Here is a 17,301-nt window from a genome sequence, read left to right as displayed (position 1 = left end):
TATAGGCGTGCAATCGCAGCAAGTCCGGGCCCACCCATTCGTGGAAGCATGAGGACAATCAAAAGAACGAGCGGGGAAATTCAACCAAAATATCACCCGGATAAAAAGGTTCCTCCGGCATTTCAGAATGATTAGAAGGCTAAGTTACGTTGACAATCAGAAGCTACATTAGCTAATCTAGCGTCAAACATGTCGCTTCTGTGTACTGTGAGCGTCCGTTCCTTTCCATGCAGCCGTGTCATTATATTATTATCATAGAGGATTATATCGTGGCCAATTGTAGTCTCTCAGTGGAGATGTATCCCTTCAACAATCCTACTTTTGGTGGCGTCTTACGACGTTATAGAAAGAGCATCAAATACCAACCAATACTTTCCGATGAGCCATTTTATTTGGTTTTTGACACTCTCATTTTTATAACATATACGTTTTGCTTGGATTTTCGCTCTTCGGGGTCAGGCCTGCCCCCCCCCCCCCGCGAATAGCAGGGGGCCACAGTATTGACCAAGTTTTGCAGTTGGGTGTATTTTGTTACCTCCTCAGCGAGCTGTTCCTCTTCCTGCCGGCGTCTCTCCCTGTGAATACCAAACACAAACAACAGATGAGCGATTTTTTTGAAAATAGTGGCTTCCTTGCTGATGTGCACTGCTTACACTAACAACACAGCTGCCAACAAAGAGGAGCTAGGTTACAAAACTTGGGCATTTCCTCGCTATATTTCTTATAGGACCACTGTTTTAACCGCTGAAGCAACTTTTTAGGTTTTAAAAAGCGACGTTCATTCCTGCTAAGAAACAAACGGTGAGCGGGATCATTTTCACTTGGTTTTGGACGTGACAAGAAAGGAGCCCGCCGGAAGGCAATCCGCTTCTCAAAACACGGGGGGCATTTCTACGTTACGTCACAGGTTGGAAACTTTTGCCCCGAAGTAGGTGTTTCCATGGGACCGATATTTAACGAGGGTCACCTTGCCTCACTTGTACAAATTCTACAAAAGAGAAAATTGCGTGAGAGAGCTGACGAGAGACATTTTTCCGGCACCGCACCTCCTCAAAAGAAAAAAAAAAAAGTACATTGAGCAATTAACATTGCATTGTCAAAAAGAGCAATACTTTCAATACTTTACATTGGTCTATGATTGGTCAAAATAAGTCAATAAAAAAGCCATGTGGGGGACTGACCAATAGTATCCATTTGTGAAAAAATGTGGACATAATGAACATTCGAACATTCAGCCCAACGCCCATTCATGCAATTCGACGTCTTATTTTATGGTGTTAAATTTTAGCGGTGCAACACTTAATCAACTAATTGATTTTCAAATGAATTGAAATGATTTTCATCATCAATTAATCGTTTTAGAGACCCTTAAAATTCTCCATCGCAATTTCAGCCTCTCAAGAGGGAATATTCTCCAATTTCTGTAGCCCCCCACGGAAGCAGACTGATAAGCTTTGCGATTTTTCCAAATAACACATTCGCAAACATCTGCTTGGACTTTGGAAAACGACGATCAACATTTTTGCCGATTTTCTGACGGATGTTGCGGACCAAACCGCGATCCGCATCGGAATCGATTGATGTTTGTGCATTTTCTGCGCTGTCAATTTAATGTTCTGTTTTTCAATCAAGGGATGGAAAATAACAAACGTTTTTATCGATTCATCGTTTATTCGAAAAAAATTATTTGATTATTAAAATAATTGTTAGTTGCAGCCCGAGTTAATTCATGCTTACATACATGTTTTGACTGAAGGAAAGACTTTTACATGATCATTTTCCCATTTCTCTCGATAGAACAAATATTTATTTTGAATGTTTCTGTGGAAAATTATAAAAATTATTGCTGGGAAGAAATTTTGTGGATTTCTTTTTTTTTTTTAGCAGGAGGATGGATATAAGGCAAATCCCAGAAGGGGGAAAAAAACAAAGCGGAAAACTTGTAATTGTTATTTGATTTGTTTCATAAGCACAGAAAAAAAATCAGAAATTGGATTTCTGTGAAGAAAAAAAGTCATCAATTGTATTTGGAGGTCGTTTCTTGCGACCCGATTTGCCAGTAACAAAAAGAAAAAAGGTGTTGGCAACCAACCTGTTCCTCCTTCGCTGCTCCTCTTCCTCCTCCTCCCTCCTCTTGTCGAGCATGCACGCGACCGCGCGACGCGCTAGCTGTCCTCGCAGGCGCGTCTGCAGCGTGAGCGCCGCCCGGCGCAGCAGCAGGAACTTCCTGCGCCAGTAAAAGGCGCGGAAGTTCTTCTGGATGAGCAGCACGCAGCGCAGCAGCCTCCGGTACTGCTTCCTGCGCACACGCGTGGCAAAAGGACTCAACGAGTACAAATACTTCCTTTCTCTGAACATTCGCAGATTTGAACCCTCTCGTTATTTGGTGCCAGCAAACTATTTGGAAGTGAGTTCAGGAGCTTCAGGTCGTGCTTTTCCGCCATCTTGTGGCAACTACAGTAGGACCCGACCAATTAATTTGCCGCCTAATTTAATGGGCCGATATGAACCCTTTTAATATAATCAAAATCAGCCATTTTTTGCTGATTTCTCCTTTTTTACATATTACAACGAGACATTCAAACATTAAAAAAATTGGCCAATTTTTGCAGCTTTGGATTTTTTGAAATATAAATTTGACACAAATGACAACATAAGACAATGACATTATAAACAACAACACCACCATTTTATATTATACATTATATTAGAATATGATATCTTTTTTCAAATGAATTTGGGCACTTAATTGGTTATTGGAATTTCATTCTGCCTAACAGCATCGGCCTGAAAATAATCCATATCGCTCGGGCCCTAATTAATCTATGGGCATTTCTCAATGTTTCTGGGCGAGTCGATTACTCGTCGATTTTTTTGCAATTCGTGGCAGGCAAGGCTCACTGTATTTTGCTGGGGTACCGAAGTCGATCTTTCAGGTACCTGTACAGTACTTATGCCAATGTTAAGCCTTCGGTAGACAAGAGACACGAGAAACACTTTAAGAATGCTGAGAGATTTGAAAAACTGCCATACAAGGAGAGTCCAAACACGCCCGACGAAGGCGGCCATCGGGGCGCACGATGAGGCGGGGGCTCGCCTACCTGGCGACGTAGCCGCTGACGTGCGCCCGGATGATCATGGCGGCTCCCAGCACCTCCACGTCGCGCTGCTTCTCCAGACGATGCTCGAGACATTCCCTGAGGAACACCTGAGGAGCAAAAGCACATCTTTCCCATTTCTTATAATTTGCTATTCGTTCGCACAACAACTTGCCACTGTGGGTTGGATGATGTCAACGCGTCCTGGACACAGGACAGGCAAACGCCATTTTCTGCCCATTAATACAAAATGTTTGAGGATAAGCTGTACGGAAAATGGATGGATGGATGGATGAATTTGATTTGGGCAAACATCGACCAATGAATTGGTCTGGCCCTCGTTGTTAGTGTAAGAAGTGCTCTTGGAACCACGGAAGCGACTATAGAATCAATCTCAACCCCAAAAAATCATCCTGACAAATAAATAAAAATTGGGAACCTAATGAAGTGTCCAGTGAGGTCTCTAAGTGTAGAAGCTTTAAAGGGGAACACACACACACACACACACACACACACACACACGCTTAAAGGAAGGGTGTCTTGTTTCTCGACACCTTCGATCCTTTTGTTGCCGTGGTTACAACAACACTCGCTCTCCAAACGAGCAATTTACCGACACGGGTCACCCGTTCATTCACTCGCTGATGCGTTGAGAGCCCACGGGGCGCCTCGCGGGGTTAATCCTCTTCGGGTGCACACGGGAAGAAAAACCCGGCTCCTCTGCCCTGCGTTTGGCTGGCAACCGGTTCAGGGCGTACCCCGCCTCCTGCCCGATGACAGCCGGGATAGGCTCCGGCGCGCCCGCGACCCGCGTGACGAGAAGCGGCTCAGAAGATGGATGGATGGATGGATGGATGGATGAAGAAAATGGGCTCGCGTTTTTGTGTCCATTTTCTTTACGAGTGTCACGATCACGTTGCGCGTGCACTAGTTTGGAAGTGAATACTCAACTTCTAGAGAAGAATTCTTAAAAGTATTGCTTTGGCGCCATGGAACTACGTTGAAGTCAGTTGAGGAGTTTCCCGTGGTGCATCTTCTGGCATCTGTTAATCTTCAGGTCAATTACTTGTGGATTTTGTGTTTTTCGTTTGTCTTTGGAGACATTACGCGGCTCCGTACTCTGTTTTTATGTCTCAAAAGTGTTTTCTGACAAACGGCTGTCTGTTGTCGTACGAGAGTGGCTCCGACTACCAGAGACAAATTCCTTCTGTGTTTTTGACACACTAAATAAAGACGATTCTGATTCCGATTAAAAAAAAGCCGACGTGACCCACCTTGGTTTTCCCCATCTGCCACCGGGCGGCGCTGTTGTCGAAGCGTCGCAGCAGCTCCGCGCAGCGCCCCCTGTCGTCGCCCGCCGTCAGCACGTCACGCATCAGAACTTTGTATCTGGGGAAGGACGAGAGAAAAAAGGTTCTGTCTGAGTGGTACGGACGGGACCGCGAGGGTGAGGGTGTTGTTGGGGCGAGGGGGGTGGACACCCACCGGCAGCAGAACTCCTGGAACGGTCTCCGGATGGGAAAGCCGGCGCGTCGGATCTTGACCGTCTCCAGTATGCCAGAATACCTCAGCTGGTTCAGAACCACGGCCGGGTCGAAGTGGTCAGGCATCTGCGCCATCAAACGGCTCATGTTACTGGTGATGCATGTCGACGGTTTGGGACGGATGGAGCATTAGGGTGTTGTTCTCCAGACACTTTTGGGCGGTCGCAGCTCCAGTCGGAAGCTCCTCGAAGTGTTCCCGCAAAGTTAAGATTGCAACGGGTAAGCCAGAAGGAGGTCTCACCCAGCTTTTCTGTGAAATTCAGGTTTGAAACCACTGTAATGACTAACGGACGCCTGTAGATGGCGGCCTTGCATCGCTTTGGATTTGAGATTAGAATCATTTTTGAGTCGTCGATTAAAAGGAAGACGAATGAGGAGGCTTGGGACCTTCCTGGGTCCTGGGCGGTCGGCGGCGTCCCCTCGCTCGGGTCCCCCGGTGGCTGACTCGGGCCCCCCCCCCCTCGATGCGCCGGCACAGCAACTCCGTACACCAATTGACTGACGTGCACGTGATATCGTGTTCATTCACCAAAACGTGTTGCAGGTGTTAAGACACTAAAAAAAGAATGCCACCGCGCCACTCGCCAGTAACACTGCCTTGCTCATTTCCCCACATCCTGTCCTGTCCTTCTGTGTCCTCTCTTATCTGGTTCTCTTGCTTACTTATTGCGTGTCTTCACCGGGTCCCCAAATCTACAAATAACTCTTGTAAAGTTACTTATGTTCAAATATCAAGACTGTCTCACTATTGTTCTGCTGTGGTTTTCACCCCAGTCCCCTTGTCCACTCTGTCCCTCTGCCTGCCGCCCCCCCAAAACCCTTTTCTGTCTGGCTGCATTTTCAATAAACATCAGAATAATTACAAATTTAAAAATAAACAGAGGGAGTATTTCAAACTCCCCTGTCGCACAGCAAAAGTGCAAACAGATCCACCGTTCTGCAAGGCCATGCAGCTGAACAGGGCAGGTTATTTTATAAAAAAAAAAAAAAAAAAGAAGAAGAAGAAGACAAATGCCAACGCATTGGAAGTCGGACATGTTTCGGCGCCGGACACCCGTACAGAGTTGTACACGTGTGCTATAAACATATCTCATATTTGTATTCATTGTTATGATTATTCCCGGCAGCTTTTCCACACACCACTCCTTCCGCATTCAAATCAAAATATTCTTGGGAACCGCGTTCACAGAATTCCGGCATTTCTCAGCCTTCCACATTTTCCGTGACATAAGCTTCAAATGAATCGAAAAAATATCATTTCAATGAAGCTTTTTCCGTCAAACATTCAGCATTGTCCTGTTATTATTATTATTGACGTTGCGTATCGAGGAGACTTTTAAACGTGCGTCACGTCACATTCCGTCGGCGGCGCCATTATGGAGTGGAGAAGAGAGGGCAGGGCGCCCCTTTGCCGGGGTCTCCCAATGAGAGGCTGCTTTGATGATCACAGATCTCCACTGTGCCTTTAAGAAGCACGCGGGGCTCATTAGCATACGGCAGACGCACAAAGACGGCCGCTGTCAGGAAAACGCGCATCCTCGCTTCTTCTGCGACACAAATACTCGTTTTTAACAGTTATCGCTCACAAAAAGCGCCATTGTTGTTAATTCATTCGAAAATGACTGGCAACAGAAAATCAAAAAAACAGCCTTTACATTTTCGGCACAAAGTTGAAAAACAGGCTACGAGACTGAAATGGATTTGAATATTGAATTGACTTGGAAGTTTGGTCGATGTAAAATTGAATTCCGATTTTGTAATTTCTTAAATTGAAAAAAACGAAACAATTTGTTACTTTTCTTTCTTTTTTTTCTCCTGGCCTTTTTTCAGAAAGAAGAGCACAAAAATAGCAGGATAGGCACGTTTTATAGTTTTGGGGTTTTTTTTAGGCATTAATGACGGTTCGGGAAACAAAATGTAAGTGAATAGGTGAATTTGCGGGTGGAAAACGGAACACCGTTACAAACAAAGAAAGGAAAAGACATTTCAAAATATGGCGCTACCTTGAGATCTGAGTGGCTCGACTTAAGAATGTTTGGAGATAGCAGCCGTCCGTCCGTCCCTTGACCACTTGAGATAAGATTGTGCTGGCTTCACACCGCTGCCGCGAGATGGCGCCGGCACGCGGCGCAACATGCGTCCGCCGTCCTTTCACATTGCTTTCCTTGCAGCGGAAGGACATGGCCGGTTGGGGGCGCTAATGCGCCATTGCGCTGCTTTGCGAGCGCCAATCAAAGAATACCACAGAAGAAGGAAGGACAATAGCTCAGGTACACAAGTGTTTGGCGTGTTTGTGGAACGTGTGTGGAGAGAAAGGGTTCAAACTGTTTTTACTTGTCAGGTACAATACTGCTAAGCGCAACAAGTCCTATGAAAAACGTAATAAAATAACTTTGACTGGAAGTTTTTCCCTGTTGTAAACTTGAACAAATACAAGGAGACTGTAATTCATATATCATACAGACATATGGGCAGCCGTGGTTAAGCCAGCCAACGGTTAAGATCCTCGCCTGCCACCGTGGGGGACCTAGGTTCGAGAACCCGACCGGACCGTCCGCCGACATCCCCCGGACTCCCGGCTGCGGTGTCCTGGAGCGAGACGGCGATACCCCGAAATGCTCCCCGGGCGCTTCGGCTGCCCCCCGCTCCGGTGCGTTCCGCTGCCGTGTGTACGTGTTCGCTGGGATGGGTCAAATGCAGAGAACGCGTTTCGTGTGCAGGCATGCATGTTCATGACAATGAAGGTGATTCTTCGACTTCTTCTTATTGTAAGCGTTAAGGGACCAAAAAAGAAGTAATTTTTGTCATAATATAATGGATATTTCAAATGATTAAATTCTCTTCTGCCAAATATTGGAATCACCATCGACCTTAAAAAATCCATATGGGTCGGCGCCTATCACGGTGCGAATTCCACCGATGTTGAAAATTGGCCGCCGCGTACGAAGAAGCACAAAGCGTAGATGCTTGTTCCTTGATTGGACACCGCAGAAGAACAGCGGACATCCAGGATTTTCTTCACTCGCTCATTTTCAAGGACGTTTTGAAGCATTTCAAGCGATTGTAATCGTCAGACTAAATGAAAGTGTGCAACGATGTCCACGAATGAACGAACAACAACGCCGTGAGGCGGGAGGACTGCGCGGCGGAAAACACTCGGGGCTCGGGCCGTTGACGAGGACAAAAGGGGGCGTGGCCGTCGCCTTGCAAGAGACTTTGGGCAACTTTAACGTAGATGACTACATTGTCCAACTGTTTGCAGAGCTGCAAAAAAAATCTAAGCAAATAAAAAAAGGTGAAAAGTGTGTCGCGCACGCCAGGCCGGTAGGTGGCAATGTCTTTTCTAAGTTTTCAGCCTCCAAAAGACAATCAAAATGCTATCACATCAACTCTGAAACCTTACATGCACAATGCGACATTTATCATGATTAGTGCAAATCAATTCTTCCTAAATTATTTTTCAAATCACTGCGACCAACTTTCCTCCGTCGAAGACGCCAACTTCAGTCCGCACACGACAACACGAACCAGAACAAGAGCACCTCACGCACGACACTTTTCTGCATTATTATAATAACATTAAGAATATTAATACTGATAGAAAACTAACAAGTTATTCGGTAGTATATAGCATCATCCGTTTGTGTTACATGCTAATTCACATGATAACGTATAAATTCAATCAACACTTTTATACTGCAGCCATACATTCCCCAATGTTCTATGCCATACATACTATTTCATTAGGTACCACGTTAAATATACAATTTATACTTTTGTACTGTTATGTGAAATACTTTTCACATCTCATTGAAACTACGTCAAACGCCGTCCATACAATTTACATTCTGTTACAGTCCATTTACTGTAATACTCAACAACGACAGTATTTACTCATTTACTACGTACAATCTTTACAATGTTATATGCTATTATTTAGAAACAATTTGCACCCTTGTGTACATACAATTTACAGTCCACTCTATTACGTGCTATACACGACAGTATACATTTATGATGCTCCGAGTTGCTATCAACTAAAACGTGAAGCAAAACGACCAAGCCTTGATTAAGCTCGACGTGCCACAGCATCACTCCTCCTCTGCGCGCGCGCACACACGCGCCGCATCCCGCCTCACCTCGCGTCTCGCCTCCGGGTCGACTCGTTCGCCGGCAAAAAGACGGCAAAGTTCCCGAAGGAGACGCGCAAGTCGGCCTCCGAAGAGACTCGCACGCTGACGCGCGCAACCTAACAAAGGCGTTGAAACGCTCCCTCCGTGCGGAGACGGGAGGGCCGCGGTCGCCGTGTGCAAAGCGGCCCGGGGGGCGCGTGACGATCGCCAGCTCGGCGCAAAAGCATTCGTTGGATTTTGTAGCACTTCGTCACCTGAAAGAAGACTATCGGGGCTTTTCCACCAAGCAGCGCAGGAACTTGGAGTTGCTGCTCGCAAAAGGTTCCTGTGGCCCGTCGCACTAATTAGTTCAGCGTAGTTTCAGCAAATGAGGATGATGTTGCTCAACACTGACACCTACTGGATCTAAACAATGCTGCTATTTCAAGCATGTAACGTTTGATGCTTATTTTATATCTTAACCAAAATGTCTAATATTTTGGACACTTTTAAAAGCTAACCCTGTATTTATCCGGGTGAGGCAATCGAGAAGTGATGCCGACCTGGCTGCAGACATTATTACACACGGGTCCATCTCAATCAATTCGAATATATCGATTGTATTTGATCGCGATGACATACCTAACATGACACGAGCCGGCATTTGAGAACAACAAATCCCATCTGTGTATTAGATATGTATTGCTCCAAAAAGACAAGTTTCTCTTATGTCCTGGCATTCGGGCGATGACATTTTTCTTCATGTTCATGCAAGTTCTCCAGCTTTAGAGAACATCCGCTCACTTGCCTTTTCGGGACCTTTTATTCGCCATGTGCTGTGATGTCATCTCGTATTTTACTTGCTACTATATCACATTGTACAGTTTGGATATGTATCCGCTTCTATTTTGCTTTGTTTTACTCTGCCGTCTGCAACCCGGTGAACATTGCAAATACCTTACCTGGATAAGGTTCAATAAATAAATCAAAAACACGACTTCGTGGACAACTCTTAGTCAGTTTTTAAATACAGCAGTGTGAAGTATTTGGTATCTGTAAATGTGTTTGTACACTGCAAATACTTATTTGTGAACGGAAGGTTTTGGTCCCCCCCGCGCGACCGAGCGTGAAGAAAAACGTAAAGATCGGTGTTTGGACGTTTTGCTTTTCAATGTATTTTTAACTCGTTTTGAAATCAGAAGACAGGCATAATAGTTTGTTCACGTATCGTGTAAGGTTGTTTGGTCACAGAAAAATGCAATATCTCAACATTATTGTTAATTATGATGACAGTTTGGAATTTGGGGACAGATTTGGGGAAAAATCAAGGAAGTTGACGAGCATGATTTGCTTTCGCGGGTCACGTAAAATGATGTGGCGGGTCGAATCTGGCCCCCGGGCCTTGAGTTTGACACCCATGGCCTATATTGTCCACTGGAAAGGCCGATCCCAATTCTACCCCTTAGTCCTTCCCCCGAGTTTGTCTTTCTAGCTACAGTATTTCAAATCCGATCGCCTTTCACTGAAGTTGTCCTTGTGTGTTTATGAATTCATTTCTCCCCATCAATCTTTACAGCGCGTCAGGCGTTTAAAAAAAAAAAAAAGAAAGTTACACATTTTATTCTATTACTGTATTATATTTGCAATATATGTTGAAATTTGAGTTCAATTCTTGAATCAGAATCATCGTTATTTGCCAAGTTTGTCCAAAAAACACACGAGGAATTTGCCTCCGGCAGTCGGAGCCGCTCGAGTACGACAGCAGAAAGTCAATTGACAGAGAACGCTTCGGAGACGGAAAGACGTTGACAAAAACTGAGCAATAAAGGGTTGCGAGTTATCTGGTAATGCCGGGACAATTATTATTCTTTTTTTCTTGGACAATTGGGCAAAAAGATGCTTGAGTCGATGGGACATATAACGTAACAATATGTTATATGCGGAGCTTCAAAACCTGATACAAAACCTTTCGCTTTTTTTCGCTCTATCGCGAAGAGTCGCCGGCGATCCTTTTTCAGAGACGGCTCACTACGCTCGCTTCAAGCGCTCAGGCTAGAAAGCGAAGCTCTAACCTGACTGAGAGGAAATACGACGGCGCATCTGAAACAGGAAATCTTTCTCCCAGTTGTGCGTGTGTGTCTTCCGGACTCACCTTGTGTGTGTTTGGTTTGATGCATCGTATGAAGAAAGGGTTGGATGTGCTGAGCGTTGCCATCAGCGAGTGCAACGAGTCCTGAAACACAACACTCGAGAATTGGTGACGTGTGTGTGCTCGTGTGTGTGCGCGTGCGTGTGTGTGTTTCCAGCCTGTTTTTTAAAGCGTTTATTTGCTGTTTTCAAAACGTTTTCTTGAACGCGACGACAGTACGACTTTGAATTATGTTTGTTCCCCTGACCTGTCTACTTACACTTTCAAGCCCATTTATTGTTTTTGGACTCCCATCACACGTTTGCAGTTTTCAAACTATTTGTAAATTGAGTCTCACTGTTTGTGTGCGTGGAGATAACGTATGAATTACCGCGAGCGGGCGGAAACCTCCTATGTCTACATTTGGTCCGTTCCGTATCGATCAGTCCGCACGTTGTTTTTACAAATGATTGGCAATCTCAACTGCTGAAAACGTCTCGCTCTCCTTGACGATGACGCAACGTCAACGGCTCCACTTTTTCAATTCCCTGAAAAGTGAGGGTGTGCGGAACATGCGAGGATTCCGCCCGACGCCAAGCGAAAGAGAGAAAAAAAAATCAGGCTTGCGGATAGATGTTTTATCCTAGAATGTTAAAAAAATGCAACATTTTTCTGGGTCTATTTACACACAATACAACAGAAGGGTTCATTTCAAGTAATATATTTTTAAAAATGTAGAAGCCTAAAAAAAAGAACAAAAACCCAAACAATTTGTACCTGAAAGAAAGTCAATTTTTCCAGTGTCAATTAGACTCACGATACAACGAGAGGATAAGGAAGACATTTAAAATGAGCTTAGTGGAAGAAGTTTTAGCCTGTAATATTTGCATATAAAAGAAATATACATTTTCTGGGGTGACTTGACCTGGAATCACCAGGAGGGTTGAAGTGTGATTTTTTTTTTTTGTTGCTTTTAATGGCGTGTACAGTGTGTGTGTGTGTGTGTGTGTGTGTGTGTGTGTGTGCGCGCGCACGCGAGCGCGAGCGACCGACCTTGAAGTGCGAGCTGACCGTTGGTCTTCGGTGCTTGCAGCTGCCCTTGAGCGTGTCCTGCTTGTTGCGACTCAGCACGTGTTCAAAAAGGTCGTAGACGAAATCCAACCTGACGGTGGCCAATAACCGCAAATGATCACCAAGAATCAAATCAAATCAAATCTAATCAAATCAAATCAAATCAAATCATCTGGCCGTTTGGATGTTCAAGCGGGACGGACCGGCTGTCCCTGAGCATGTTGAGGACGTCGTCTCTGAAAGTGTCTCTGTTCTTCTCCAGCGTTCCCCGGACGTCGTACACCACCTGCACGCCGACATCGGCCATTATGAATTCTTCTTCGTCACGATGACGATGATGATATGACGTTACCTCTCCTGCGTAGTGTTTAACTCCAAAGTAGTGAACGGCAACGCGGGGCTTCACGTAAAATGGATTTTTCTGAAACACAAAACAAATTATTTTATGACATAGTTGATATTTATTACAACATATATTACGTTAGCAGTGTTTTTTCTTTATGACGTTTATTGTGTATATTTGGTGTTTTCATACGATGTTGTTTTTCTGGTATGAGATGTATGACGTCTGTTATTTGAAATATGACATTTATAATGTGTGTGTTTCTTTTAATATGACATTTATGACAGGCTGCGTGTCATATGACAAAAATGTGGCGGTTTGGTTGTTCTAGATGTTGTTTTCAAATGTGTTTTTGGATGACATTTATATTAGATTCTCATATTGTTGCGTTATGAAGTGTATTCTGGAAATTGGTGTTTGAAATTTATACACACGGGATGTTTTTTTTTAGTAACGTATATGTACTGCATATTGTTGTTTTTTTTAATGTGATATCTATCCTATTTATAGAAGGGCCCAATCGATATGGATTTCTTGAGGCCGATGCCGATTCCGAAATATGGCACAGTAACATTTCGATAACCCATCCATCCATCCATCCATCCCTTTTCTGTAGCACTTGTGCTCATGCGCGCCGCGGGCGTGCTGGACCTATGTTCGGGCGAGAGGCGGGGTACGCCCTGAACTGGTCGGCAGCCAATCGTAGGGCACATATAGACCAACAACCATTTGCGCTCACATTCACACCTACGGGCAATTTAGAGTCTTCAATGACCCTAGCGTGCATGTTTTTGGGATGTGGGAGGAAAGCGGCGCAGGCACGGGCAGAACACGCAAACTCCACATCGACGGGGCCGGGATTTGAACCCCGGTCCTCAGAACTGTGAGGCAGATGTGCTAACCAGTTGTGGTTTTGTTTTAGGTTTTTACCTGAAACTTACAAAATATATGTTGTGTGTTTTAAATCAAATTTATTACATTCAAATGTATTTATGATGTGGTCTTCCGTATGACATATAGTGTATGTTGTTTTTTAATGCCTGTTGTGTTTTCTTTTCAAATATGATGTTTATCCCATATGAAAAAAGAATTTGCCATTTACGACAGCAGTGAGTCTGTCCAGCATACATGCGACAAGTGTGTTTGGAAGTGCCGCTACCGAGTGCTGACTGTGCAGTTTCTCCAGCAGGGTGCCGTCGGTGGCTTTGGGGAAGTGACTCTCCTCGTTCATCAGAGCCAGCAGGCCCAGTTTCTATGGAAACGCATCCCGCAAAATCAGCATCCTCCTCTCGCGGCAGGCACGTCACGTCTTTCGTAATGAAAAGCGCTCACCTTCTCTATCAGGTCCAAACACTCGCCGTTGTCCATCCAGTCGATGTTGGCCCACACCAGACCTTCCCTGCGGGAAGGTCGAGGGTCAGGACTAGCTTAGCATGTTGCTAATTGTCTGCTACAAAAAAAGAACCTCTTACTTGTTGTACTCGAGCTGCTCCAGGGAGAAAATGTGCTTGTTGAAATATTCCTGAAGCTTCTCGTTTGCATAGTTGATGTTGAACTGCTCAAAGTGGTTCACCTGCGAAACACGTTAACAGCATTAACACAAAGACAGAAAAGCAAAACACATCTTCTTCTGGTTTCTTCTTGCTTAGATTACATTTAAATGTCGTTCAATCTCTCCTCAATGCTGCTTTTTGTACTTTGTTATGAACAGTAGAGACACGATTAAAACTTAAAGCGAGTGTGAATATTGCCGATTCGACAATCGAATTTCCCTCACGGGACGAATAAGGCGTCTGTCTGTCTGCGTGTCCGTCCGTCCGTGTCCAGCGTGCTAGCGCACCTGAAAGTTTTCAAAGCCAAAGATGTCGAGGATGCTGATGGACTTGAAGTCGTCTTTTCCTCGAATGCGACCGTTGACTTTGCGGATGATCCAGTTGAAACATTGCGAATAAAGCGCCATGGCCATGGAGTCTCTGGAGTCCACCGCCTGCAAGGAAACGCAAACTCAACCGCTTGACTTTGTCCAGTTCGTCCCTTCGTTTGGCAGGATGAGGATTTCTTCTGTACATTTTTATTCGCTGCTAGTTGACAGAAGCTGTCAGTGTTGCCGACGTAGCCGTTTGGTTGCCAAATGTAACCACTTTTCTGACCATTCGGGTGACTTTTTTTGAAAGCAACTCAAAGTGACTTTAAGTTCGTACTGAGCGGAATCATTTTCGCTTTGTTTTGCGTATGACAAGAAGGGAAGCCAGCGGAAGGCAATCGTGAATCTTTTCTACGTCACGCAAAGGCAGTCCGTCATTTATCCACATGCTGGAAACCTTTGACCCGACGTAGGTGCTTCCAAGTCGCACACACACTAAAAAAAAAAATACTCGACGCGAGAAAAGAATCAAGCAACAGAAAAGCCAAGCAGTTTGACAGCTCATTTTATGATGTTCAGTTGTTGAACATTTGAAATATGAACTCGTTAAGGATTGTGTTTATACGCTGTTCATGTTTTGACAATAAGTGCATTTTCTTCCAAGAGGAAGCATTTCTTTTCACCTATCCTCTGTTTGTCAAAAGAGTTGGCTGTTTGACCATTTTTGTTTTCAAATGCCCAAAGATGCCACAACAAGTAGTGCTAAGGCGCCACCTTGTGACCCTTACAGGTTATTAGGAACCTTTTGGGATGGAGGGCATCAATTAGTCGCAGATTTTCGCTGTTTACGGCAATGCTCGGTTCCTATCCCACACCTTCTGCTGCAAAGAAAAAAAAAGAAAAAAAAGTATTTCTATCATTTCCGTGGGTGCAAGTTCATGCTCGGAGAAAAAGGATTCTCCAGGTCTGTTAGGCATCAGAAGTTAAGCAAATCCCAAAATGAGCAAAAACTCAAAAGCAACCTATTCTATACTCCGTATTGTAGAAGGGGGGGACAAAAAAAGCCATGAAAATCGGATTTTTGCGGAGAAAAGAAAACCTTGAGATTTTATTTGAAGTCCATATCGCCCAGCCCTACTTTCATTCTCCAGCGCATACGTTGAAATTGTTCCCGAGTTATCTTTACGCTGTCCTCGGTTCCCTCGAAAGGTGCTCGAAATGATTTTGTCTTGTTCTTCTGACCCGATTGCGCACTGACCTGCTCCACCGTGAGCGGGGTGGAGATCTCCTCGCCCCTGAGGATCATGGACCTGTGGGTCAGAACCTCGGCCAGCTGATCCGGGTTCAGGCCCAGAAGCTCCGCCGTCCGACTCAGAGCTGTCAATCGAACGCCAGCGCTCAGCAACGGCTTACAAATAATCGAAAGGATCGATCCGTTTTAAAAAGCAAGAGGTTGCGGAAACCCACCAGACTTGGACGTGATCTGCGCCCCGCCGGCCGTCATGAACTCGATGTTGCCGGCGTGCAGAATTCCCGCCAGGAGGCGCAGGATTTCGCCGACGTTCTCCTCCGTGAACTGCATCGTCCGCATGGCATTCTGGGAAAACACAACGGACGTTACATACATAAGAAGGAAATATGCACAATCAGAGCTGTAAAGACTTTGAATGTGACAGAAACTCTGAATGATACATTTGAGGTGTATGGAACATTCAATACGACTGAAATAGAAATGCTTTTTGCTGCAGCGCGAGCTTACCAGAACATCTTGAAAAGTGCTTTTGTCGTTGATCGTGTTGTCGGTGGGACCGCTGCAGCGGGTCAAGTAGTTAAAAGCGGAAGACGGGCTCAGACCCAAAGACTCTGCGACACAATGCAAACGAACTTCAGCGCCTCACACATCACTTTGGATCGTGGAAGACACATCAAATATCGCCGGCATCCAAGCCTCCTCGGTCCAAATGTGCTCAATTCCATATTTTCTCACAAACACATACGATCGGTCCGCCCCCACGGGAGCGTGTCATTTGGACAAATTATCGACCGATGGAAATGTTTGAAAATGGCTTCCTCTCTTTGATGATTTTTGGGTTCCCTGAAAAGTGACGTTGTTGGCGACGCGAGGAGGATTCCGCCAAACGCCAGCGACGGAATTACGCAATACCTTTTCTCCTTACGAGTCGTCGATTTTCTGCTTTGTGCTGCGAGCGCATTCACACCTTCGGCCAATTTGGAGTCTTCAATTAAGCTACCGCGCTTGTTTTTGGGATGCGGGAGGAAACCGCAATACCTGGAGAAAAGCCACGCAGGCATGGGGAGGACATGCAAACGCCACAGAAGCCATGCCGGATTTGAACCCGCAACCTCAGAATTGTGAGGCAGATGTGCTAACCGCACGTCCACTGTGCCGCATTATTATTATTATTATTATTATTATTATGACTCATTTTAAAGCTATTGTAAAACCTGAATTGGGTAAGACTCAATCCTATGTTAACATGTGAGTTGACTGACCCCTCTGCTGGTTGTCGGTGCCGGCTAACAGCGCGTAGAAGATGTGGTAGTTCCTCTCGCCTTCGTTCTGTCGGACGACTCGGTTCTGCAACGGAGAACGGAAAAACGGCACACTCAAACACCGTGGTTTGTTTGTCTGGTTACCGAGACATTTACATTGCTCGCAAGTTTTTTTGTCAAAGTCATCACAAATCAATTCCTGACTTTTATTCTCAGGGAAAAAGTGCATAAAGCAAATAAATATATCCGTGATTAGTTTGATGACTGGACTTTTTACAGGAAAAAAGATGGTTTGAACAATAAAAGATCAAAGAATCTCACCTTCTCGAGGAGGTCTGGCGTCAGAAGAAGTTTCAGTCAAGGTTCATAAAAGAGTCACATTGACATTTTTACAATCTACATGCAAACACAAACAATACTGGAAAACATTCGCTCATAGGTCACTAAGCTAGTTGCGCAATAAACACCAGATTGTACGATAGTTAGCTTATCTTTTGGTCCTCTGTGATTATTATTACCCATTTAAAGTGACAAATAGATCACATTTTGTTACCTTTTCGAGCAAATTAAATGGTAGAACAAGTGACTAACTAACTAGACAGCTCTTACGAGTCGCTAGCAAGCTAA

General features: G+C 44.8%; 1 protein-coding gene across 4 annotated transcripts in view; it reads right to left on the bottom strand.

Moving 5' to 3' along the window:
• myo10 (myosin X) overlaps nucleotides 1–17,301 on the bottom strand; it is a 64,332-nt gene that overhangs the window by 12,788 nt on the left and 34,243 nt on the right. For all 4 annotated transcript variants that reach the window (XR_009769673.1, XM_061693928.1, XM_061693930.1 and 1 more), the window contains 18 exons: nucleotides 16,996–17,009; nucleotides 16,675–16,759; nucleotides 15,920–16,023; nucleotides 15,628–15,757; nucleotides 15,419–15,537; nucleotides 14,137–14,283; nucleotides 13,769–13,869; nucleotides 13,629–13,695; nucleotides 13,456–13,548; nucleotides 12,306–12,374; nucleotides 12,157–12,239; nucleotides 11,936–12,044; nucleotides 10,907–10,987; nucleotides 4,584–4,708; nucleotides 4,373–4,487; nucleotides 3,102–3,208; nucleotides 2,093–2,299; nucleotides 536–575 (listed from right to left, as the gene is read on the bottom strand). Coding sequence is in view for 3 of the 4 variants with exons in the window: in XM_061693928.1 (XP_061549912.1) it covers nucleotides 536–575; nucleotides 2,093–2,299; nucleotides 3,102–3,208; nucleotides 4,373–4,487; nucleotides 4,584–4,708; nucleotides 10,907–10,987; nucleotides 11,936–12,044; nucleotides 12,157–12,239; nucleotides 12,306–12,374; nucleotides 13,456–13,548; nucleotides 13,629–13,695; nucleotides 13,769–13,869; nucleotides 14,137–14,283; nucleotides 15,419–15,537; nucleotides 15,628–15,757; nucleotides 15,920–16,023; nucleotides 16,675–16,759; nucleotides 16,996–17,009 (1,796 nt within the window). In the remaining variant the exon portion in view is untranslated. The remainder of the gene's footprint in view (nucleotides 1–535; nucleotides 576–2,092; nucleotides 2,300–3,101; nucleotides 3,209–4,372; nucleotides 4,488–4,583; nucleotides 4,709–10,906; nucleotides 10,988–11,935; nucleotides 12,045–12,156; nucleotides 12,240–12,305; nucleotides 12,375–13,455; nucleotides 13,549–13,628; nucleotides 13,696–13,768; nucleotides 13,870–14,136; nucleotides 14,284–15,418; nucleotides 15,538–15,627; nucleotides 15,758–15,919; nucleotides 16,024–16,674; nucleotides 16,760–16,995; nucleotides 17,010–17,301) is intronic.

The sequence above is a fragment of the Phycodurus eques genome, chromosome 13, assembly GCF_024500275.1.
Source record: "Phycodurus eques isolate BA_2022a chromosome 13, UOR_Pequ_1.1, whole genome shotgun sequence".
NCBI classification, from domain to species: Eukaryota; Metazoa; Chordata; class Actinopteri; order Syngnathiformes; family Syngnathidae; genus Phycodurus; species Phycodurus eques.
This window is presented reverse-complemented; position numbering and strand designations above follow the sequence as displayed.